At 46.3% G+C, this 25461-nt stretch overlaps 1 protein-coding gene across 1 annotated transcript in view; it reads left to right on the top strand.

Moving 5' to 3' along the window:
• VPS8 (vacuolar protein sorting 8 homolog (S. cerevisiae)) overlaps nucleotides 1–24659 on the top strand; it is a gene marked incomplete at its 5' end in the record, with an annotated part of 58715 nt that extends 34056 nt beyond the window's left edge. Inside the window, 7 exons of the mRNA XM_009579164.1 lie at nucleotides 545–623; nucleotides 2087–2169; nucleotides 9670–9750; nucleotides 11144–11313; nucleotides 11992–12160; nucleotides 23712–23792; nucleotides 24510–24659. Of these exons, the coding sequence (XP_009577459.1) occupies nucleotides 545–623; nucleotides 2087–2169; nucleotides 9670–9750; nucleotides 11144–11313; nucleotides 11992–12160; nucleotides 23712–23792; nucleotides 24510–24659 (813 nt within the window). The remainder of the gene's footprint in view (nucleotides 1–544; nucleotides 624–2086; nucleotides 2170–9669; nucleotides 9751–11143; nucleotides 11314–11991; nucleotides 12161–23711; nucleotides 23793–24509) is intronic.
• Between the last annotated feature and the right edge of the window lie 802 nt (nucleotides 24660–25461).

The following is a 25461-nucleotide window of genomic DNA, read 5'->3' as shown; positions in this document are numbered from 1 at the left end:
TAAGATTTGACTCTGGTCACCAAGTAAAGGATCGGTTTCCTCAGTACACTATTACACGAATTTTCACAACTCCTGTTTACTGCCTGGAGAATTTAGATGCCTCCAGTTGGGATCCATTTACTGTGCTACCTGTTCTGTAAGCAGCCTCTACACCAGAGAGTTTGCATCTCACATGGAGAAGTAGTTGGGGACTGAATGAAGTAAAAGTAGATTTCTTATGTTACCACAATTCCAGTAAAGAAACAGGTGAGAATGGAGAAGAGGGAGCAACAGGAGCCAAAGGTCTTCTGTGCTCAGAGCCCAATTAAATAGTATCTTAGTCTAAGATATGAGCAATCTAGGCTGAAAGCAGATCCCTAAGTGCTTTGCTCTGAGGTTATTTTAATATGTTTCAGTTCTGTTCCATTGCAGTCGTGAGAAATGTAGTTCAGTTCTTCAGAATGTGGAAGTGAGTCTTTGGAAATGGACTCTGACATTGGTCGCAACTCATTTTTAGTAGTGCCGTGTTCTTACTGGTTTTTTTCCTCGCATTCAATTATTTCAGGCCCTCTGGTTTCCCCTGCTGGAGGCTATGATGTCCCCACAGAAATTATCTGGTTCTTCACAGTGTCGATACTCCGAATGTAAGTATTTTGGCCTTTGAGACCCCAAATATTAATCAAAATCTGTGTGCTGTCTCTCCTTCTCTACTGAATGAATAGAAGAAAAGCAGTTTTGTTACTCAATTCCTAAATTCACTCCTCCTGCAGTAGATCTGAACGGCAGTGGCTGTAGGGCTGAGCTCAGGTTGGGCGTTTGGTAGGCTGCAGCTCTCAGATACCTTTTTTTTTTTTTTTTTTTTTGAGTCCTGAGTGGAAGAGGAACCCTACCACAGCCTCTGCTCATGGGCTGGCTCCATTGAGGGTGATCTCTAAGAAAAGGCCAAGGTGCACAGTGTGTACAAAGGCTTTCTAGGTTGTAAGTAGGCTGCAGTCTGTCCTTTGGGAACTTCTGACATAATACACTGTCATCTTCCACGCTTAGCTTTTTTGTAGGCTTATCCCTGCACCTGTCTATTGTAGGTAAAATCAGTAGAACTTGAATACACCAGCTAAATTCTCTACTCCAGTTCTAGTGCCCTGAATCTGTTGTGGGTGTCAGCAGCACATCTTGAAAAGCCTCCCTTTATGGGACACTTAAGACTAGTTAAAAAGGGGCTTAGATACTGTGGTCTTGGGGCAGAATAATGTCTTTTGGTCCATTCCAGCCCTGTGCTCCACAGTGATTGTAGTTGTGCGTGGTTAAGGATCACAACTTACTACAGGTAAGTGTGATGGTGATCATGCTGTCAGTCCTCCCTCTATTTCTTTCCCTGCACTGACTGTTAGCTGTATCTGGACTCCTGGGGATGGTCCTGCGGAGATCAGTAACCCAAAAATATAAATCACCTCTCTTCCCTCAACTCATCTTTTCCTTTCCTAGATTATCCATTTTTGGGAGCTAATGCCTGCAGAAAAGTAATCATCTGAAGTGATACCAGAAATGATGAGGGGATAATACACTTGGATCCTGCATAACTATTTTGTTTTCATTCCTAATGTGCATGCTTCCCAAACTGCTCTAACTAGCTAATTATCCCCACAAAGGAGCTGAATTGCTGGGTCCGTGCATATCTCAATATTGGCTCTTACTTTGGGGAACTGGGGAACTGGGGATTGAGGAACAAGTTTCATGCGAAGGTTAATGCTAGGAAGTTTTAAAGTCTGTGGGACTATAACATGGACAAGGCATCCAAACTGGTTTTTGGTAGCAGTAGGAAAAGTGAATGACAGTGCTACAAAGTCAGTCTCAAAATGTGAACGTTTACTGTAGGTAGGGTGTGGGAGGGGGAGAGGCATCGTGGTGTTGAAAACTTTTAAATATACTTTCTGATACGAAAAGCTGCGTGTACTTAGTGCAAAGCATGTGCAGATGAAAAAAATACAAAAACTGTTTTCAAACTAGAAAACATGAACTGAAATAAAACTCTTGTAATCTGAAAGATTGATCTCTCTTTACTCCTTGAATCCTAATGAACTGCTGGTGGCTTTTATGTTTGGTATTTCAGCTTTGAAGAGTTTGACAATGCAAGTGCTGAACAACATGGCTGCATTTATCGCTCTTCCTTCAATCCTGCAGAGAATTCTACAGGTGAGTTTCTGAAGAGAAGCAGCTTTTACCAAGGTGTGCCACTCAGTTATTGGGGAGAGCTGAACACATTCTGGATGTGATAGCAATTACCATGTCGTTAAAGATCAGATCAGCTAATTGTCTGGTTCAAAGTATTTCAGTGAAAGTTCAGTTGGTGAGATACAAGTTGGAGGAGCTGATAGAATGACCTGGAAGACTTGACGCTCTGAGGAGACATGTAGGAACACATAGACCTGTGAGAAGATAATTGGGGTAATTTCTGCAAACCAAATAAAATATTATCTCAAAGGTTGCAATTACTTTGAACTTGAAACTTAGCAGTGTTAGGGGCAAAGCCACTGTGAATTTCTCAAAACTTGGAACTAAATTTGTTGAAAGCCATTTAGCTAAGGCACTGGGATGGACAGTTGTGAAAACACTAAAGCAAAGTTTGTAGGCTTTGGAGAAAGAGATCAAGCCTTGGCCATTTTGATTGATGGTGCAATGTATTATTTTAGAGATGTTTGTTAGTGAGCAGCAAACATCTTGTAGAAGAGCTGATGTCAAAACGGGATCTTGGGTTGAGTGATCACAAGCAGATACGATTTTTTAATTTGCAAAATAGACGAAAGGTGAGGTTGGGATTTAATAGCAAACCTTCAGAAATGCAGAAAATTAGAGAAATTGTTTGCATTGTGGAGTGGAATGATTGAAGGGTTGAGAAAGTGTTGAATTACTCTTTGGGGTTTCTATTCCAGATGAGAGAAGAAAATGTAGAAAAGGGCTCACAGGCTTCACAAGGTGAACACACACCTCTAGCAACCTATTAGTTTGATCTTAATATTATGCACAATCCTGGATTTTGGAAAAAATCATAATTAAAGACAATGAAAAATGTTGTAAAAGAGTGGATAGAAAGCATGATCAAATGAAATATGATTTTATCGAAGGTAGAAAGTGTCGAGCAAACTTAATGCCTCTTCAATAACTTATTTTGTCTAGTTTTAACTGAGGCATTAGATATAGTTTCCTATTGAGCTTTGTTTGATGTTTACTGTAGGCAGGAAATGATACGGAAGCTGTGAATGAATAAGTGGGGAGGTTGATGGGGAGGCTTTCCTGGATTATGTTGAGAATTACCAGAATGGGGCGAGAGGCAAACCAGCGTCCACTGTGAAGAAAACACAGCTGGGAGGTATTACAGTGTGGAGGAAGATCCTGTTGTCCCTTGGGAAGAATAGAAATTCTTGTTTGCAGTCTTCAAATATTTCATCCTACTTCTGTTCTTCCGGACTTTTTTAGGAGAAATAGAAAAACCCTTTTCTAGAGGCTGGCATTCATGTCCTGGAGGCCACAGAGGAGTGAAATGTATTTGTCAGTTGTACAGGGAAGTGGTTGGTGTGATGGCACTATTGCAAAGGGTAATGGGATGCCTACGGTGCATCAGGTGAAGTTACTTTTCCTAGGGACAGAAATGTGTAAGGCATTATTTAAAGCAGCATGTGCAACTCTGGTCACTGGGTTTGGAGGCAGAGGGAAATTGCTGCTGCTCGTTCCATTTCCCTGGTCAGCCTTACAAATTCAGTCTGATAAAACAGAGATTTAAAAAAGCAGATGTTTTTGTACAACTAGAGCAAAAAATGGGGAGAGATGATGACTTCTTAAAATGCATTCAGAGAGGACTGAATTCCAGGTAAAGAACATTAGTAACAGAACTTCATAAAATAGGAATAGTAATTGGTACCTTGTGGCTCAGAAACAGGTGTAGGGAGAATAGTGTCGTAAAACTCATTAGAAGATCCTATGGAAGGGAAGGTGGTATTTATTTACAGGATCTCTAAATAAGTTGACTTTGCCTCTTAACACTCATTCTTTTATAGATTTCATTCAATCACTCGCACTCACGTATTTGCAAACACCTAAGGTGTATGGGAATGAGTGATCTGACCTGGATCATTTGTGGGCAGCAGAGAGGGTGTCACCCCTGACTGCATCTCTGGGGTTCCTCTGATTGATGGTGACAGCTTAGCTTTGGACAGCTTAGTTATGTCCTTTAGAAGTTGCTGGCTGTTGTAAGGTGGATTTTTGCCTCTGAATCTCACTTAAGCTTCTGTAAATCATAGGCCAGATTGCTGTACATTTTGTTTTCCTCTGTTTGGAACCGAGGTTTGAAATACATGGCTGTAGTCTGTTCTCCTGTTGGGCTAACAGAAAAGTGGTGCGTGATGTTCTGCAAACTTGTCATCCTCCTCATGTTAGGGCATGGGGTCTTCCACTGGTAACCTGTCTGTGCTGGGCTCTTACCGGTCTGCTGCCTTCAGTGCCTGACACCCTCCTCAGCTTTGCAGCTGGGAATAGTGTCCTTTGTCACCAAGACATTCATTTAACCCTTTGTTCTTGTGCTTAAAACCACACATTTCCATTCACGCTGCGTTCACACCAACCTTTATTTCTGGATTGCTGGGATTGCATTGCTCTGGGTCACTTTTGCTTGTGTGTTTATAGCTGTGTTGTATTAAACTATGGCTTCAGGGCTTGCACTGGATGCCTGTGGGAGGCTTTCTTTGGGTTTTATTTTGTTGCACAGCTTGGCCCTTGGAAGAATGTTGCTTTGAATTCAGCTTGGGAAGATGTCGGGAATGGTGATGAGTATGTCTTACTGCGTTGCCATGTCTCTGAGCACCCAGCTCAAACGTTCAGGGGTTCTGAACCCTTGCCATGTTTGGGATCAGGAAAGAAACTCCCCCTGTGCTAGACAGCAGGGAGCACTGGATTTTTTGCCTCCCTGTGTAGTGTGACCTGTCATCTGCTTCCTTGGATTATCTGGGAATGCCATTTAAGTGCCCTGCAGGGAAGAATCACAACATGGCATGCATACATGGTGTTTCCCCAGAACACTCTGTCTCAACAGCTTTCTCAGCTGTAAAGATCTCTATTTTGTTAGCCCTGGGTGGGTATTCCTTTTGCAAAGCTGTGTCGTTGCTCTTTGAAGCCATGTAAAATTCTAAACCCCGGTGCCAAACCGTTCTGTCTTGGCTCTGAGCAGTATGTGGGGCCTCGTTCAAAATGTTATTGACATGCCACTTTGACTGTGACCATAAGTAAATTCTTAAACCAGCTCTTCTGGGCCCTGGAGAACATAACAGCCTTTCCTAAGCCCTCAAAATATTTCTGTGAAACCCAGAATTAAAAGCAGTGCTTGTCTGAAAATGACCTCAAAAGCTGTTCCTACAGCGTTCAAGTCTTGGTGGTAGAGCATAGATGCACTGGAGCTGCAGGTCTGGAAGACAGAACAGCTGCCCAGGAATTAACTGGAGGATTTTTTGTAAGGTGGATGACATCAATAAACTGAGGTACATTATCTTGCCTTTTCTGAAAAGGAATTAGAGTATTCCAATTTTAGTGGACTGTTTTTCTTCCTCTTCTGGGCTTAACTGCTTACAGATTATACCTTACGCAAATGTTAACTTTGCAACCAAAATGCTTTGCTAAAGGGCACCTTGCTGTGACCAGACTCCACAGCTTTCACAGAAAATAGGTGGGCTCCTGGCATCTGCCTATTGATTCAACTTCATATAATTGAAGTTATATGAAATAATGATTGATATATTTATGTTCTTGCTCATCCTTAATAATGGTGTAAAGTTATTTATTAAATAGGAAGTCTGAAATAACTGTATTAGGAGAGATACTAGAGGAATCCTCTTGAGCATTAAGAAAAATTCCATGTCGTTAAGGATGTGAACGCTGTCTGAAGAGGGCTGAAAGGTTGAGTGTTAATTCCCTTAGAATGCTGTAATTGTTCATGAATGTTTTGTAAGTAGATGCAGCTGATGCCTCCTACAAAATGGAGAACTGGAGAAAGCAGAAATTGAAAATCTACCTGTAGGAACCCCAAAGTGGGGAAGGAAGGAATCTAAAAGCTGCTCCAGAGAGGAAGCAGAAAGATCCAGAAAGCCTTTGCTTGAATTTTTTCTGTCTCTGCTTAGGGCTCTGCCTGCTTTTTTTTCTTTCCAGTCCTGAAGGTCAACGCTGGGATTAGTTTTAAGTACAATAGTTGCTCTGACCCCTTGCAGTTGGGACAAGCTGCAAGTGAATGCATTTTCTGAGTTCATAGCACAGTTCTGTAAGCGCTGTCAGCAAAGAAAGTGCTATTTCCTGGACCCAGGAAGAAATTGGAGATGAAGGAGACAGAACTGGCTGAAAGGCTGCACGAGCATCTTTGGCTTGCATCTGGATACCTGCCAGCTTTTCCTGATCTGTTTGTTGGTAGCGGCACTGGGCAGTGAGTTTGGCTTTGGCTGAGCGTTGCCATGTCCCCAGGGAAATACCAGCCTGGAAACAGAAGCTGTGATCTGTTCCTGGCTTGGTGCAACTGACTGTTATTAATGTGCCACCCCGGACAGTGTATTTGGAGCGTGCATAAATTCCAAACTGAGGCGAATTTTACAAGGTGGAATTAATGAAACATATTCCTCCATAAAAGTAATTGATCCCACAAGGCTCTTGTGACTGTCAATTTTGTGGGGGCAAATTGGAAGAAAGCATTATAACTTGCTGGAAAAGTGAAATTACAGCTCTGGATTTCATGCTCAAGGCAGGTAGAGAGCTGCAACCCAGGCCTGTGAAGCGCTGTCTTCAATGGCTGCTGGCAGGCAATGTGCATCAACTTCACTGCTGGCACTTGACTCCCAGGCTCGGTATAAGGTTTGCTAGACCTCATGGCTTCTCTTTGGAGAAAGGTCAGTTCTCTTCCTACCTGCCATTTTTTTTAGAGATCATCAAGTATGACTTGAGAAAAAAGAAGCAACTGAAAGTTGGCCCTCAGACTCGCGTTCCTCCTCTGCAAAGCTGTAGGTGGCTCTTTTATTCTTCTCTCTTCTTCATAGCTCTTCTTCCTCCTCTCTCTCTATCCAGACAAGAAACAATTGCTTTGAAAGTCTCTAATTGCAGCTTGGGAAGTTCGAGTTGCTATATGTAAGTGATTGCATCTGTACAGTTTGTTACCTGTTTGCATTTCCTTGGCCATGTACTTGAGTGCTTTAGAAAAGTGAGTATCTGGTGGATACAAAAATAACTTGCTCTATGTTATGGATCACGTACATGCTGTGTTGGAAGTCCCGAGTTCCCTGTTGCTCTCCATAATTCATATGGTGACTCAGTGTAGTGTACTTTCTATGCTGTTGCTTTTAAATTACCCATGCAGAAAGAAAACTTAGTGTTGTTTGAGGCTGTACGGTTCACCTAACAAAAAAGTAGCCTCTGCAGCATGTCAAGCTCTTTCGTATATTCCAAATCTACAGCTGGTTTTGACTCAAGTGCTATTACTCAGTGCTGTTTTTATTTAGGCTTGAACGTTGGCGTTTCTGCCTGTCACGTTTCCTGTGAAGACTCTTGTTCAAAAATTGCCTGACTTGCTTTCTATAGCTGTTTTGGTGATCTCTCTGGGTGTCTTGCAGTGTAACTTCCATGCTACTTTAGTCGTCTTTGTCAGCTTGCTTTTTCACTCATGATTCTCCTTTCTCTCCCTTGCTCTTAGTCCCAGCACGGAATCAGCCTTGCTCCTACTCCCTTTCTCATTCCCCTCACCCAGAGCTTGTTCATCCAGCTCCTTCTGTTCCAGTTTCCACTGTGTCTCCGCCATTTTTCTACTCTCTAGGTTAGTTTCCTTTTCACATCTTGCCAGTTTGTCTCTATTTTTTTGCCAATGTCTTGCCCATTCCACCACTCAGCTTCTCTCAGCTTTCAACAGGCTTCCCCCCATATCCTTCCACTGCCTCCCGGCACAGCAAAATGCTTTTTTCCAGGTCCAGTTCAATGACTGTCTGTCAGTCTCTGTGGTTTGTGTGTTAGACAATGATTTCCCCTGATCCTCTTTTGAGGTGTTCCTGCATAGACTTGTTCTGATTGTGGGCACACGTGTGCCTCGCTGGTGCCACTTTGGGGTGGGGAGGGCACAGCCTTGCTCCTTTGCAGATCAGACTGTCCGGGCCACAGAGACAGAACTGACGCTGGGCTGCACGGTGTGGATCACAGCACTGCAGTAGATCCTGCTACTAACCCGACTCCTCTTCCTTGCTTCCCGCTTTTATTAAGACAGAAAGACTGGCTGGATCCCTGCCGGTTAGCCAACATCTTGCAGGGCATCTTCTTTAGCAAAATATCACTGTGTTCTAGTCTGATTTTGCTGCTGCTGCGAAGACAAGTAGGAGGAGGTTGTGTTCCTGGCATGTGCGTGTGGGAAGTGGTGCCGTGTTGCATGTTGGTAGGGGACAGGACACCTCTGCATCTGCATGGAGGGGTCTTTCTGGGTCAGTTCTGCCCAGGAGACACTAGTGCTGGTGGCTACTGGGAGCTGTCAGCAAACTCTCGGCATGCTGGCTGTTGGGCAGAGGTATTTCCTGGCATGGTCCAGTGTGCCCATGAGCAAGAGCCTGCTCTCTTCTTGTGCAACAGGGCCCGGCAGGAGGGAATGGCATTGCAGAAGTCTCTCCCCTCTTCCAGTGCTTTGCCCTTCTCTGCCTGTTTGAGAGGCTGCGCGCTGTCACAGAGAGCAGCTCCCAAAGGACTCCTTGCTAAGCTCATCCCAGAACAGGGAGATGCATCCTAGAGCCAGGTTCCTGTCCTGCACTGAGCGATGCTTCAGAGGGTGCCAGGGTGGCTGTGGAGAAGGGGATGTTTGGTTTGGAGCAGGCCTAAGGAAGGTGGTTGAGATGCACCAGCGCAATGACTTGTACCACAACTCTTCGCTTGTGTTGTTGGGACGTGGAAATAAAGCTGCTCAGGGCATGTGGAATTCATCCCTGCAGCAACAGAAGAGCCCCAGGCCCCTGTTCCCTAGATGATGTTCCGTCATCTGGGATGTGAGACCAGGATTGCCCGGGATTCCTGCATACTGCACAGGATTGCCCAAGATTCCTGCATACTGCTGTGCAGCTACGCAGCCCAGTGGATCTGTGTGCTTTCAACCTGCAGCTGAGGGCATGTTGAATGAGCTTGGGGGTGACCTGTGGATGCAGAGAGACTGAGGAGGTAATTACCCTCTGACCTGGGCAAAAGCACAGTGGCAGCGTGGGGTCTGGAGCCCTGCAGGCAGCCTAGGAGCTCGCTGACCAGCAGACACCCCCAGCAGTGGGTGTCAAGCGGCAGCATGGACGGAATCGATACCTCCTGTGTCGCTGCAGGGTGTTCTCTGCTGCTTTCTTCAATATTCCTCAAATGTGCTCTCCAGTCAGCTCTTGCATCTCCTGAATGAAGTTTCCAAGGTCACATTTGAAGTCTTTTGACCCAAGCACAGTAATTAGTATTGATGTTGTCATCTACTCAGTTTTGCTAATTACCAGTTTTCCCATCAATACATAGGATTATTCTGCTGTCCTTGTGCATGTAGAGCGTCTTTAAATCTGGAGTCATAACTTCTGTTTGCAATGCCAATCTGGAGGAAAAAAAAAAAAATTAAAAAAAAAAGCCAGAATGGTCATATCCTGTGATTCAGCTGCAGCTTTTCATTTCTTCATACAGGATCCAGTTTATGGAAAAGGGAAACTTGGAGAAATTCAAGGACTTGTCCTGGGAATGCTGGACACTTTTAACTATGAACAAGTAAGTTGCATGCGTTTCTGTTCTGTCCGCTGTTGTATTCAGGGATTACTTTTAGCTATCTAGCCTACTACTCTCTCTCATTTGCCATTTCTCTCTGCAGGGCAAAGTAAATGGACATGCAAGTGATTTATATTTGTGTGATTGGGGGCAGGGGAATGAGTTTGTATTGCTGACAGACAGATTGTGAAGGGACTGGCAGGTACATGGTGATGTGAATACCTCTATAGTTCAGTTTTGTGTTAAATGCACTGGAAGGATAAACATCTGCTTTTTCTCTGGCTCACCCTGCAGTTAGGGATTCAAAGGCACCAACCCAGTATGTTCTGTGTTTTTACTGGGTTTTAAATAAGTGCTTTTTAAATTAGGCTGTTTTGCCACTTCCCAATGGTAATGCTGCACTTCCTTTGTCACCTGATGAGATTTCACCTTTATCTCACTCCTGCCTTTCTCTGTCCAGTCTCAAATCCCAGGCAGTCTCCAAATTTCAACAGTTTTCTAAAACTCATTTTCCCCAAAACAGAATGCGTAGTCTTCCTCCAAACTCACCGTCCCTCATGGCACTACCTTCCTAGCTACTGCTCAGGCCTCCATGCAGCAGCATCCAATTTAAAAATAAAATGGGAAATAGCTTTTACTGTAGAGGGCTGAACATAAAGAGCCATTATCTCTGTTTGGGTTCTTGGTAAAGGTCTGCTCTCAGTAGCACAGGTCCTCTGTCATTGCCTGGCAGTTGTCTGGTACAGGCTGCATGTCACATCTGGACTAGGCCAGATGTGAACCACTGGCGCAACCTCCGCAGCCTTTTGTGCATTGCTGCTGTGGAGCATCGATAGATCACGGACCAGAGCACCTCTGCCTGATACCTGTTGTTGCTGAAAGAAGCACTGACCGCTAAAAATGAAGGGTATTTTGTGTTTGGCACTTCAGAAATGGAAATCTCAGTTGGGAAGAACTAGCAGATGAAAAGTTCAGTTGTTTTTTTTTGTATTTTAATTGCAATAGTGCATTTGGGCTTTGATTTTTATCAGCACGTTTCTCCTAAAATGGAGGATGTGAGCAGTAGCTTACCAGGTAGAAGGAAAAAAAGGGGGGTCTGGTATGGAAAATGACAAAATGAGCCTACCATGTCTCTCTTAATGCTCTCTGACAAAAATCAATAACGGACTTATCTATTTAAGAGTGAAAAGGTACTGCCTCCATTAACATGTGATGAAAGGATAAGTATTTTGAAGGCAGTGGCTAGAAAGCATATAAAGAGAAGCAATTTTGTTGGGTTGGTTTTGCTCTTAGTAATCTGCTAAGCTGCTTGTTATGAAGAATTGATCAGTATGGAGTTTCTGCTTCTGGGGATGACAAAATGACCTAGTTATTCTGTATATTGTCTTCCACACAGACCCTTTTAGAGACAACTACGAATCTTTTAAACCATGATCTCCACTGGTCCCTGTGTAACCTAAGAGCTTCTGTCACTAGAGGGCTTACCCCAAAGCAGGATTATTGCTGCATTTGTCTGCAGCAGTACAAAAGAAGGCAAGAAACTGCTGATGAAATCATTGTTTTCAGGTAAAGTTAAGGGGTAAGGTCACAGCTGTGATCATGTTAGTAGTTTTAAAAGGGAAAAAAAAGCAAAAAAAAAAAAAAGGCAAAAAAAAAAAAAGCTACTGGTCTTTGACTTGCACAAGTAATCATATGTATTCCTGTGAGCATGTATACATGCACTGTAAAAGGGCTGGCTCATCAAACCCATCAGAGCCAGCCTTCTTTGCATGCAGCCAGCTCTGTCTCGGCTGGAAAGAATTGCCTTACAGTTCTGTGAGAGCTGTTCAGTAAGCTGTCACTTTATCTGTCATCTCTCCCAGCAGCGCAGTTTGTGCAGTTGCAGCACCCTGGGTTCATTTGCCTGTATTTGTACATCTCAGATCTGCTGCAGCCCTGACTCTGTTGACATCTCTGATATTCCTGTCTGTGAGACCAGGTGGCTGCAAATTAAGACAAAGTCATTATTCCCTTAGTATTATGATCTGTAGCTGTATCAGCAAATGGGCTTCTACTGTTATTTTTGCAAGTCTAGAAATACTACAGGAGGGTGTGGAGGTACGAAGGGAGTGTATGCACTGATCTGTATTTACAGATAAGCAGCCTTGTTTTCCGCTGACCAGCGGTTTCCCCTCCAAAGTGTAGAGCTGTCAGGCTGCCTTACCCTGCTGTCAAGCACCTAGCAGAGTTCTCTTCTCTTTGCAGCTGTGGCCACTTGTACCACTCGCTGTGTCTCCTGAGTAAAGAGTGTGGGACGGTAACCAAAGGCCTGATGAGGTGGATGTGCTATAAATGCAACTCAAGTAACAAGGGAGGAAAACTGAGCGAGAACTTCTCAGAGCTGAAGAAAGGAAGTGGAGCATCCTTGGCACAGGTAAGGTTTGTGGGGCGGTTTCTCTTCAAGCAGACTTTGAGCAGTGCTTATAGACTTCATCACTTTATTCTCATGTCTGTCTTTGCTTCCAGACAAGCCCATGATCAGTAACCGTCAAACAGTATCAGCAGCTAACTAGTCATGTTTATCAATGTCATTTTGTTTTGACGTGGCTATACAGAGCTGTGGAAGTAATGGAAATGTGTTCAGAAGGTCTGGGAACTGCTAGCCAGCGTGAGGGGAAGCTGGATGCCTGCAGCTGATTGCCTGCTAGATGCATCCACCGCTTCGTCTTGATTGTGAGAGCCTGGGATGGGCCCTTGGGGACAGTTCCTTTCAAACTATTTTTAGGTGTGTTTTATATAAAACTTGTATTAAAAGCTGGCGTTTTACTTGTGGCTGGATCGTGGAGCCTCTGTTCTACCTTCCTAACAGGTAACCTGGCTCTGGGTAAAAGATCTGGAATTGATTTGACTCGCTAAGTGCTTGCACAGTGTCTTCAGAAGCTTGTGTGTAAACAAAACCAATGCAGCTGGATTGGGGTGAGAGAACAGATAATTAGTTTGTATTTATTGTCAGTATTTGTGTGCAAGAAGTTTCACCATCCCTAATTCAAACAGAAGTCCAGTCTCAATATACATGCTTCTGTCTTTTCCCTGGCATGGTACTCTGGATTGTAAGCAAAAATGGCAGGTAGCTTGTTGGGATGTCTTCTAGGGATATTGCACCGTGGGGAGCTGAACTCTGCTGCCCCGTGTTCCAGCGAAGGTGGTCACTGATGAGGGTTTGTTCCTACATGCCTCAAGGTACTTTGTGCATTTATCACCGCACAGATGTATGCAAAGCAACATTTTTCCACTTCTGAAACCAAAGTAATTCAATCTTGGAGTACGTTTCTATAGTAGTACTTTAGTTTTCTTCTAGCAGATTATTTCAATTTCTGCCAAATCAATTCCGATCAAAAGATAGCTAACAGCATTAGTCAACTTCCATCAGCTTCTGTATTAACAAAAAAAGAAGCTTCCTGCTTGAAGGGAGACTTGGGGGAAAAGTAATCTCTGAGGAATGTATGGAACACCGTGCAATCTTTGCAGTCAAGTTGTGTTAGTTTTTTATATGGTGACAGACAGAAAAGCTTTCCCAGGAGACTGTAAATCGACTGTGGTCCAATCAGTCTGCTTACAAATGCTCATCAGTTTGTGTACCGCCCTGCTACAGTGAAATATGGATACTGGCTCTAAAGTTAGGCAGATTCAGCAGCGCCATATTTTACCCTCTACACTTCTGCTCCAAAGGGATGTGTGCGAATGGGTGTGACAGGCCAGGTTTAACTTTAAAAGCTAAAGGCAAATTAAGTACTAAAACGACATTCATCGTAAAAGTGCCTGACATTTTACACCAGTGCCTTATAACTTGGTTATCACTGGATTTCTCACAGGCTAGTCAGTCAGAGAACTCTGTGCCTCCCCTTTAATACCAGTCTGGACATACCCCATAGCAGAATGAAGCGGAAAATGCTCCAGATGACATGGGAATGATCGGGGCAGGGAGGAGAAGATGCTTCACTTTATTTAACCCATCCATCTGTAAAAGTGAGGGGCTGGCTGGGCCTCAGGGCTTAAAGGGAGACGTGGAGAGACTGGATGGGGAAGAAAAGGGGTTACAGCACAGATCATCTAGCGCTAGCTAGAAAATGTCGATGCCAAACCATCTGAGAGTGCTGGATGCCTCCCTGCTGTCTGTCACGCGCTCCTGGCAGAGCAGCCCGTCGCTTCCTGCCCCGCACGCAGCCGGCCCAGCAGAGCTTGGCTCTGCTCATCAGAGCCCCGGCACTGCTTCTAGCCCCCCACCTCCTCCTCCTGATGTCCCAGATCCTCTCCAAGTTTGTGATGTTCCTCATTTAAATTATAATATTTAACTGTTGTACTTGCATGTGATTAAACTGTTGTGCAGTCAGATCTTTAAAAAGCTGAATATATTTAGACTTGGCAAAAGACTGTAGAATCTCTCGCTTCTCCAGGAAGTTTGTTTGCTTAACAATTGCTGCTCAGTAGTGTTAATTAACCCTGCGAGGTAACGATTCGTCTGGCCAGGCAGTAGTCTGGAGTTACAGAACAGACAACTTCTTCTGGGGAAAGTGCTGGGAATGTGAGGTGGAGGAGATGGATGTGCGTATTGCCTGGCTCTGCTGGAGCCAAAAGCAGAAGGGTGAGAAGGGTTAGCTGGAGCACAGAAGCGCTGGCTGGAGGCAGGCTGGTGCATGCCAGTATGGCAGGGTTTGGTCTTGTGCAGCCTCACGTAAATTTAAGCGGAGAATTAAGCATGAAAACAGCTAAGCTCCCCACGCTTGTTTTGACTTGACACTGGTCTGTGCAGAATTGAGGTCAGTTTGAAAGGTGCGTTTTCTACAGTAGCCTGGTGGATGATGCACGATGCTGGAGAGAGGAGGTGTGGGCAAGCAAAGGGGATGAAGGAAAGGGGGAGACTTGCAGGGCTCCCCCCACCCTGAGCCACATTCATGTGTTCCCGAGGGTCCTTCTCAGCCTCAGAGGGTCCAAGATAGGACCGGTCACTGGTCTCCAGTGCCACCCCAGGCGCAGAAGGGATTTATTTCTGTTTGTCCCAGGGTTTGTTCAGCCTTTTGGTGCTGCATGCAGTTCTCTGGTGAAGGGCTTCTCTGCGTTCCCTCTCAACTCCCCTGACACCGGGCAGACCCAGAAGTCTCTGTTGGTTAAGCTGCTCTTGCTTCCACAGTTGGTGTTTCTGCAAACAAAGAACAGGAGATCCCAGAGAGAGGTTACGCTGACACAGTTGTGCTTCCAGCCCTGCCTTCCCTAGAGCCTGGAGAGCCAGCTCCAAAGCTTCTGGGACATTTTGCATATAGATCTGTGGGGAAGGTATTTCTTTGCAACCACTTTGAAGACCCTGAAAGCTTAGTCTCTTGGCAAAATCTAATGTGGCTTTTTTTTTTCCATAGTGAAATCTTCAGTTTAGGTATTTATTTTCTTAGCAAGCCTTGAATTAGGAATAGATTCATACTGAGAAATGCCACTGAGCATCTGGAGTGCATTTCACAGTACCAGTTCTGCTCTGCTGAAACAAAGACTGTCACTTTGAATTTTGCAGCGTTGTTGAGATTTATATGTGAAATGACAGCCCAACAGACAGTGTTTTCTTGGTCCTGCTTTGCATGCATGACTTCTGTAGCAATTGCCTTGAAATTGGGGGAGGTGGAGAGATGCCACAAGCCAGCACTGAACCGTTATTGAATCTGGTGATAGCACTTATTTAAATGGAGCCTTGCTGTGATGAGGGCTTGAGACATTCTGCCCCAGCAAAGGGGAATAGCGAGAGAAGGGCAAAGGGGTTTTTCCTCTGGTTTTGCTACCAAAAGTTTGTGCTTTCTGTGTTATCCCCTAAACCTTGCTGTCTTGCCAAGGGTAATCTTCTGTGTCTAAACTGATCATCTTTCCTGTCCTGCTTACCTTATATCGTACCATAAATGAGTGTCAAAAGAAATGAAATTTGTGTGTTTGTGGTGTTTTTTAATCCGATTTAAAACTTGCAATGCTTTTTTGCATTGTGGTGTTTGAAGTTAACTGAGGCATATTAGGTGAAAGCACAATAGCTGGGCTTCTGCCTAAATACGTAAGTGAAATAGTCCTGATATCTTAGTCATTGATCTCCAAAACTAATTTGCCTTGTTACAGTGAGCTAGTTTGTGTTGTCCATTTATTCTGCCAGCCTACATACTAGGGATCGGGGAGGGGAACACAGTCTTGACTCTCGGGCCATAAGCTCTGCAGAAAACGCCATGACCCCCTAAGATGACATGCTCTGGTTATTCCGGGTTTGAGAATGCGTGTGAGTTCTAAGGGCACTGTTGTTAGAGCTGTCCAGATGGCAAATATGTTTTATTCAGGAGTTTAATCCTGTCAAGTCACGCCAGGACGGACAATGAATGTGATCCGTAGTTAATCCCGTTTGTCAGACTCTACCTTTGAGCTCTGTTCTACAGCCTGCCACCAGCATCCCTCTTTGCAACACAGCCTTCCATGAGCTCGGAGCTTCTTGACCGACTTCCACCTGTGAGGTGTTGGTACCATACTGTATCACTGAACTGAGATGTTAAACGTCCCTCTGCAGCATGTCTGGGTGCTTTCTATTGGGTAAGAATGAAGGTTTAGGACTTTTTTTTCGCCAATACTTATTTCAGAGCTAAACAAATGTTACATGACCTCCGTCAACTGGTAGACAGAGCCAATTTTACTGTTTTCAGTGTAATGGTGACCATCAGTTATTATCTTGACTCCCAGCAATGTAAAAATATTCCAAGGGCTTTATAACGTTGAAAATAACCAGGCATGATTTTTCCCCCCCAGAAGACACCAAGCAGATAATTAGCATTTTACACAGTTACAAGACTGTGCATTCCCCTCCGTAGAGAATATTCGCACATACATATTAACTGAGAAAATGCCCCGTCCTTTAGCTTTGGAGTTGTTTTTAATAGTAGATTCCTTAACTTCTTCAACAATGCGTAGGAAATCCATGTGAGGAAGGAACTGGAGACACTTTGTACCATTGGCTTCTCATCAGCAGAACATCTGTGTTTTAAGATTTCTTGTAATATATTGGAAACAAAAGTGATTTAGCTAGAAGAAAACACAGTGCGGGAGTCTTAACTAGCAGCTAGAGGAGGACTGGCGCCGGAGCTAAAACTGAAAATAAAATAGAAATTTAAAAACACTAATTTCAAAAACATAATTATCCTTTAGCAGCTTTTAAATCAAAATTGACTATTTTCTTGGGCTTTTCATAGGTTAGTTTATTCTGTTGAGGTTTTATTTGAGAAAATCAGACTGAATTGTAATTGTTTCCCCTGGCCTTCATATATAGCAATCTGTAGCCTGGCAGAATTTTCCTCTTACTGCCTGCAATCCAAAATCTTGCATTCTAGGACCCGTGAGAGGCTAACACGAAGCAGAGACGGCTGACTTTCAGACTGCCTAAAGCAAAGACCAGTGAGACTGGTCTGTGCTCCTAGGATCACCTGGGGAAGTGTTGTGTCCTGCTTAAGAGAAAAGATGGCAACATTTCAGTGGTAATCTTTGCTTTACTTTACATCTCAATTTTAAAGAAACTGTTCTTACGGTTTGATGAAAATTTCCTCCCTTTTAATAAAACATTTCATATTGAGGAGGATCTGTAGAACAGACTCATTTAAAGACGGTGACAGATGCTGGGCTGTTGCAACCTGTTGATATTCCCACAAACTTTATCAGTCCCTGTTGCCAATAGTTATGTGTAGTTTAGCACAGTGCTTGACGGTCATATATCTGTTCTCCAAGGAACCGGCACAGCTCGTTACATACGTCTTCTTTGTGAAATTGCAAGCTTTCAGTCTGTCTTCGCAGATCTGCCTTGGAGCGCAGGCAGGAAAGAAAGCGCTTGACTTTCCATCTGCTAGGAGAGGCTGCTTTCCCAGACCCAGCGCGGGCTGGAGAGTCCGTGCGCTGCACTGCCAGTAACCTCTGCCTGTGGTGCTGGGCCTGCTGCTCCTGCTCCCCTCCGTGGTTTGTACTCGTTCCAAGCTGAGAAATAACCAAAAGGGCAAAGGGTTAAGAAGGGTGCGGATGACTCCTTTCTTCTGATGTTCCTCTGAAGGAGGGGAGCAAAATAAATAGAAGCTGAGGTTTTGGTTCAGTTTGTAGTCCCCGGATGGGAGGGGATGAGAGGGAGTTACGGCTGGCTCAGTGGTGGTTGCTGTAGCCGAGGGTGTCACTGGCTGTTCTGGAGGGCCGCTTTCGGAAATGCAGGTGGCAGATGAGCATCTCTCTCTTGTAAATCCCTTAAATGGAAAGCTGATGTTTCCATGTCCCGCCTCCCTCCCCATTCCTTTTATCCTCACGTTGCACAATGGAAACAGTATGTTTTGTTGGTTTATATGTGAATTGAGCATAGACAGGCTTGGGCAGCTGCAGCTGAGCTCCCAGCACCAGAGTTGTTCTTAAGCACGTTATAAACTTCCCTCTTAACCAGCAGATTGCTGCATGCGTGTCAGGAGCTATGAAGGGGACAGATAGCAGAGGCGTTGCTTGGGTTTTCTGTAAGGTTTGGGGTCACGTTATCAATAAGCCTCTGGCAGGAGGGGGCACTAATCCTTCTTACCCCAAGTAGGACTTCTTCCTTCTTCTACATGAAGATACCTTCCCTTTCTCTCCCCAGACTCCTGCCATTGAGAGAACACTGCACCTCTTGAGTCTTCTGTGGTTGGCTCTTGTGGGATGCTGTTTAACAGCCTTTTAGCTCGTGTTTAGAAAATGAATTATTTGCCTTCATGCATGATGCTTCTGTCCTCTTGGGTTCAGGCACTGAACTGAGATCAGCCTGAGCACAGGCCTGTTGTGCATCATTTTTATGTAATGTGTAATCCATGTACTGCCACGCTTCCCTCGAAGCCTGCTACATTATAAATAAGTATCTCGCCTGCTGGGCCATAGTGTCCAGTGAGGATATGTGTTTTTTGTGTTTATCTGATTAATCCTTAATGGCATTATTGCTCCTTTGGCTAAAGGCACCAGTGGAAGTCCAAGGGAATATTCCAACAGTGCCTGGTGTAAGCACGAGCTGCTAAACAGACCAGCTAGCGGAGCAAGAATGGAGGTATGCCAATGTGTTTCTAGATACTTGATACAGACAGTTGTCCTTCCTCCTCTCTCCTCAGTCACTGCAGTATCTCACGTTGCAGCAGCAGTGAGTCTATTAGAGCACAAACAAGCCTGTCTTCTCCCTTGCCTTGAGTGGGAGGTTTGCTCCTTAAGTTCAGCTAAGTTCAACTGGAAATAAGAGACATCTGCCTTTCCCATTCTGCTCCTGAAGAGATCAGAGGACAGAGCTGTAGCGCAGACCGGTGTGACAGATTGCTTCTGCCGTAGCAGTGCTGAGGGAAGGCTGCTCTGCGATGGGCTTTGGTGAGTCAGTGCTTCTGTTTATTTGCAGACAGCAGGTCCTGGTTTGCCTGCCACCGCGGTCCCGTCTGCCGCTGCAGCCAAACAGGAGCAGGCAGGGCCTGGCCCGCTGCCAGGGGTTTCGCTCCTGTGTGCGTTAGCAGAGGTAAGTGGTGAAACGCTCTGGAGGCTGGTCTTGAAGCAGCACGTTCTGCTGCTGTAGCGCGGCTACAGTGGCTCTGGGACTTCCTCCCAGCAAAGGTTTGCCCACTTGCCGCATTGCCCAGAGTGACTTGCAAGACTCTGTTTCCACCTCCGCAGTGATCGGCCGGTCTGCGTCTCTCCCGTAGCAGTGGTGCATTACTCTGCAGTCGCTCTGCAGAGGTCTGCAGCAGCACGCTTTTGTTCTATGAGGGATGTCCTGAGGTTTTCTGAAGTTCATTAACAATTTTGTAGTGTTAGTGTCATTCTAGTGACTTTGGGTCAGAGCAGCTGCCTGCCTTGCTCTCTTTTTGGTTGATTGTTCCAGGTTCCTGGGAGTAGCATGAAAATAGCAGGTCCTTATTCTGCGGAAGGGAAGTAGACTTACTTAGTTTTACAGTAATTGGCTCTGCTCTCATTAAAAAACTGAATTTGGGTACCTTTTTGTAAGGCTACTTGAGCCATGGTGAAGTAAGTGTCCAGCTGCAGGGGAGGAATGGCAAAAGGTGGACTTGGTGTCCACTGCCAGTGGATTCGGCTCTGTAAATGAGGCAGGTGGGTGTTCTTTTGTTCCTAGGAAATCCAGAAACTTCCCCAGGACTTCTGGCTGCATCTGCCCTGTGTTACGGAGCAGCCCCTGGGGTAATGTGGTGCTCTGACGCTCTAACTGATGTAGCAGTATCTTTTGTGGAAGGTGTGGCTCTGAGAGGCAGCACTTAGATGGATCTCTTGGCGCGACTATTAACGGTGCCTCTGCTTACAACTGCTGTATGATCTGCTTTGCTTAGGCACTAGCTGATGATGGATTTTGTAGCTGTTAAAGATAATTGCAGGCTTAGGAGGGCTGAGTGGTGACTACCAGATGGGGGTGGAATATGTGCAAGCAAAATGTGCAATGGAGATTAGCATTATAGTGGTGGGATCTATGAGAAACAAAAAGGAACCTACCTTCTCCTTGCTGGCCCAGATCCTCAAGGGGATGAGTTGCGTCTCTTGGTTTACATCTAGACTGAGGCCTTTCTGAAGGGGCGAAAGGATTTGGCTGGAAATGTCTTGGAGGTGCCGAACTGCTTCGGACTGATCTAGACACTAACAAGCTGGCTGGCCCTGCAGTAGCACTGGAGGCAGAAGCTGTGTTGCGGAGTGAGCAAGTGAGCGAAGTGGATTCCACTAATGCCTGAGTGCTGATGCTGGACTCTGAGAGCCTCCCTGTAGCTCTTGAATGAAAACATGCCTTTAGTGACACGGTTAAAAAAGGCAAAGGCCTGACAGCAGTTGTTTCCATGACAACAGAAAGAGTTGCCTGCAATATTTCAGCTCCTCAGCCTGGAGAACAGTCTGATTGATAGTTACATACGCGTGGTAGAGAGATAGCAGAAGGGGGGAGGCTGATTATATTGCATTTTCCTTGTCCTTGAATGCCTGTGGCCACAGCAACTGTGGAGGGCAGTTTTTCCTTGCTTTTTGTCATTTTTTTCCAAGTGACAATGACCTGCGTGTCCCTTGGAAGCACCTGTACAACCTGCCAGCTGTGGATACGTGACCCTCACCATCACAGGCTCTCTGGTTCAAAGCCTATCTGTGTGTGCAGAGAATATGGACATTTGGTTCCTTGATTGGTGATTAGCAAATAGTTATTTACAACATAAAAAGTATCTTGGAGGGAGAAGAAATGAGTTTGAGCGCATGCTTCCAGCATAAGCGATCTGCACTCGGGACGTTCCTCTCTTCTCAGACTGTCTGATGAACGTCTCAAAGGCAAGATGCACGTGACTTCAGGAGAGCAATGGAACGACTCAGGCTTCAGGAAACCCGTGGTGGGTTCAGTGCCTCTTCCCCCCGAGCGCTCCTGGGCTCGCCAGCTCTGAGCCACCTCTGGGACGTTCACACGATGAAGGGGTGGGTGGCCAGATTCTGCCCTGGCTGTGCTTTGCTCAGAGCCGAGTAGGAAGGGGAGCGTGTAATGGAGGAGCTGCCAGAAAAGAGGGACAGGTAAAGGTGCTGTGGGAGAGCATAAGCCAAACCCAAGGGTCTGCGTAAAGCATTCCCAGATCAACAGTTTTGCCGAGGTCTGGGGACAACATGGCTCTCAGGTGGAGCAGAAGGCCCTGCCAGTACAGGGTGGTGGGCTGCTGCTGGGGGGGAGCGTAGTGTCGCCTGGGGAAGCCAAGGCTGGTGCCAGTGCTGGTGCTCTGCGTGGTGGTGTACCCGTCTCCCCACAGTGTTTGTGCTCCGGGTTTTGTCCAAAGTAACTTTTTTTCAAAGCAGCTCACTTAAGTTGATTATCATTGCACAGTTGCCAGCAGGGTTTCCCTTTCTCCTTGGGTAGTGATTAAAAATTGAGTCACTAAGTGTGATCTCTGGCAAAATGTTGTTCCCTCTGCCTCCAGACCTTACCCATTGCAGACCACAGCTCGTCATCCACTTTGGGCAAGGCTGCTCAGAGTCCAAGAGGCCCTTGGCTCTGCCCGGGACATAGGCCACTTCTTCGGGGCCGTCAGACAGAGCTGTAATGCAGACTGCAGCCCCCCCAGGGAGCAGCAGCCACAAGCTGTACCTTAAACCTGGATGGCAGTGTACCCCAGGCTTAGGATAATTGCAAGCTTAGGATGATTATTGGAGCGTGCTTTCTAGGGTGTTTGCCAAGTCTTGCTGGCTCTTGTGAAGAGCTGATGGCGAGCTCTTCCGGAGAAGCTTGGGAGCCAGTGTGGTCTGCGGAGCATGTCCCCGTAGCATTCACTTATTTCCCCAAATAGGACTGGGGGTCATCTTCACAGAGCTTTGGAACATGCTCTTTGAACACACCATAAAGCATGTGAAGTACAAAGCAAGCTGAGTGTTGCAGCGAATGCGCTGCAACCCCAGAGGAGAATGCCTGCCCTGGGAAAGGGCCTCGCTGCTGGCAGGAGCCCCTAAGTGCCCGAGGAGCACGCTTGTGCCTGGCCGGGAACGGTCCCGACTCCTGGTGACCCTGCCTGACTCTAGAGGAAACAGTGAAGCCCCCTCTGCCTTCGTGGGGCCAGGAGTTCAGCCTTAATTCCAGTTGATCGCACTTTGTGGAGGCAGCGATACTAGTTCTTCATGTTGGGCTTGATCCATTGCCAAAGAGAGTTTAAACGCAACTTCAGTCAGTACTCACTGGTAGGACTGTAGCATTTTGGGTTAATAGCCCTTGGGAAATGTATTTTGGGGAAAATATTTGAGAATGAAGACTGAATGTTCCCTTAAAAATAGATCCCCAGAGACAACAGATGCCAGATTGCTGCTCATGAGGGAGGCTGTTCTCCCTGGCTCCTGTTGTAGTTTCTTGATGATGCTTTTGCTTTGGAATATGAGTGGAAACATTCAAAATAGAAACATTGTGATGTGATAAAATGGAACAAACCTACAAGAATCTGTGATGCTCTGTCATCTCTCCCTGGGATATGTAAATGATGCCTTTTAAAGCAGTTTGAGTATGTACGCAGCCCTCCTTGCATTAATGCTCTTGTTGCAGGCTGTGGTCCTTCTATTTGCAGTTCTGTTTGCCCTCACCTGCAACTCTGTAACTGCCCCGGTGCTGCTGGGGTGACACTTACCCTTGTACCCAACTGCTCGTACCCTGCAAACGCCGACACTGCTGGGCAGTACCGTGATGTCTGTTGTGTCCGGTTTCTCAGGGGACGTGGCTGCCACTGATGTGTGAGTCACCTTGCCTCCCCCCTCCCTTTTCAGCCCTCATTTCCTAGCTTTTAGTCTGTAACATCCTACTAGGGGAAAAAATGGACCTTAGGAGAGATACCATTAGTAGATAACAGTCATTGGCACAGTAATCATTCCCCGTAATAGCCACGCACAATCTGTGCCCGATCACAGCATGCTGCAATCGGCACTGTGTCGGGACCCTGTAAGGAGGCTGAGCAGGGCCGGAGGAGACTACCGGGAGATGATGAGAAAGGACCGGGGGGAGCTGCTGCTGCCTGGGGAAGAGCCCAGGAGCGGCTGCTCGTCCGCAGAGACCCATTACTTCTCTTCCCAGCTGGCTGTGGGGGAGTTTGCCCATCCCTTTTCTTTCTCTGTTTTTCTGCCTCTCCTTTTTCTTTTTTCTTTTCTTCTCCCAAAGGTAACTTAGTACTGTTAGTCTGTCTGCCACCAGCTACGGACCCCAACAATAAGTCACTGTGGATGTAAGGGTATCTCTGTCCTTTGTGCAACAATACGATTTTTTTTTTTTTCCCCAAAACTAAGGTGCACACCGTCGCTTCAAGAAAAGAGGAAAGATGGCTAAAAAAAATCCCCTGAACAGGCTGCGGACCAGCTGCTCCAGCCCCAAGGACAGGAGCAGGGATGAATTTCTGTGTATATGAACTTGACATCTTGTTGTGTGTTGTTTCTGTAACCTTCTCACTCTCCTTTATCAGACAAGTTCAGAGTCTCTGTTGGATCCTCAGCAAATCCAAGCTTTTGACCAACTCTGCCGACTCAACCGAGGAACCTCCAGAGTATGTACCACCTGTTTTCCTTCCGCTTTTAAATTGGTGAAGGGTATTCTGCATGTTGTCAAGCCAGATATTAGCACTGGCAGTGTGGGCTTTGGCTTTTCTCTTGGGTTTCGTTTAGTGCTGGCAATTTACTGTGCTTAGAGCTGGCTGTTTCACATCACAAGGCAGCCGCGCTGCCTGACAGAGCTGGGGAATTCACTGGCAGTGAAACCATGGAAATGCCTCTGGCTTTGGGACCTGAAAAGTGTCCATGGTGTGAGGTTTCTTGGATTCTTTTTAGATTTGCAAATAACCTCCCCTCCAGACACCGTGTGGCTCCTGTGATGGCACCGAAGGCTCCCGCCTCCTGCAGCCCGTGTTGTCCCAAGGAGAGCGCAGCTCCCTCTGTCCCTTGCATTCTCCCTGTGCCTCCTGCCTGTTTTGGCTGCAGTTGTTGGCACTTTCAGCTCCTTCTGGGATTTTCGATTATGTAACTTTAAAACAACCTAAAGACACCTGGAAAGTTGTTTACGTCAGGACTGTGGTCCTGCACTGAGCTCTACAGGGTCACTACATACTATTTATACCCTTTTCTTTACGTGTGTTAAGGTTTTTCTAATTGCTGCAGGAAAAAGGTGAGCCCCCACGAGCACTTTGTCTTTCTGCAGCTTGCACGAGTGCTTCCAGGCAGTCTGCCCAGGCCACCGGACAGTGACCTGTCTGGGTTTTGTCTTGCAGCTAGCTCTCCTGACAGAACTGTCTCGCGGCCACAGCGGTGAAAAGCATGGGCTGCTCAGCATTTCCCACGGTGACCCGGCCACCAGCAGTGTCTTCCAGAACGAGAACTTCCAGCTCCATCTGGCCCCCCCTCCGCTGGCTGAAGACTAGCACTCCTGCCTCCAGCCCCGGCAAGGCCACGGCTGGTTTCAGGTCTTGCTGCTGGGAAGCCTTTCCATCACGAGACCGGACTTTCCCCCCCTTCCGCCGCCTTTCCCAGAACCCGCTGTGCTGTGTCGAGTCTTGCTGGGCGCTGGTGGGTTTGTAGCAGCGGGTGATCTCCCAGCTCTGCTGCCGCCTCTCACTAAACCGAGGCAGCCATGGGGCAGCTGGGCTGGAAGCTGTGAACTCGGGGGGCAAAACCAAGCGTGCCGAAGCACCGAGCACCACTGGGCTACCTGCGCTGACCTGAAGGCTCGTGGCAGCGGCAGTAACTTTGCCAAATAACCGAGTCAGCTCCACTCCAGTGGAGGAGTGAGTGCGCCCAGAGCCTGTGTTACATGGTGCTGTGTTGTTTTGTGGATGGGTACCATACCCGAGTTTTAATTGTAGTACTAGTAAAAGCAGTCATTTTGCTAAGGCCTGGCCCACTGTCTCATGGCAGCAGCCGTGGGGTCTGAGGGCACAGAACAGGCAAACCTGGAAAAGGCTGAAGAATGCGGAAAACGATACATGTGTGAGCAAACTAACCTGCGCACGGTGCGTTCCTACAAACTTCCATTAAAAAGGCCCTTGGTTGAACTTTCCTGCATGAACTGTGCACACAGGGAGTGGGTAAGAGGGCGGCTGGTCTGGCAGTGCTGCTGGGTGCTGTTTTCTTAGTACAGTTGCGACTGAACTCTGGTAGAGAAAGATGCATCTTGTCACTGCAGGTGAAGCACAAACCTCCCCTCTTGTACCTGTGTTGGGGGGG

The sequence above is a fragment of the Fulmarus glacialis genome, unplaced genomic scaffold, assembly GCF_000690835.1.
Source record: "Fulmarus glacialis isolate BGI_N327 unplaced genomic scaffold, ASM69083v1 scaffold5726, whole genome shotgun sequence".
In the NCBI taxonomy this organism is placed as follows: Eukaryota; Metazoa; Chordata; class Aves; order Procellariiformes; family Procellariidae; genus Fulmarus; species Fulmarus glacialis.
This window is presented reverse-complemented; position numbering and strand designations above follow the sequence as displayed.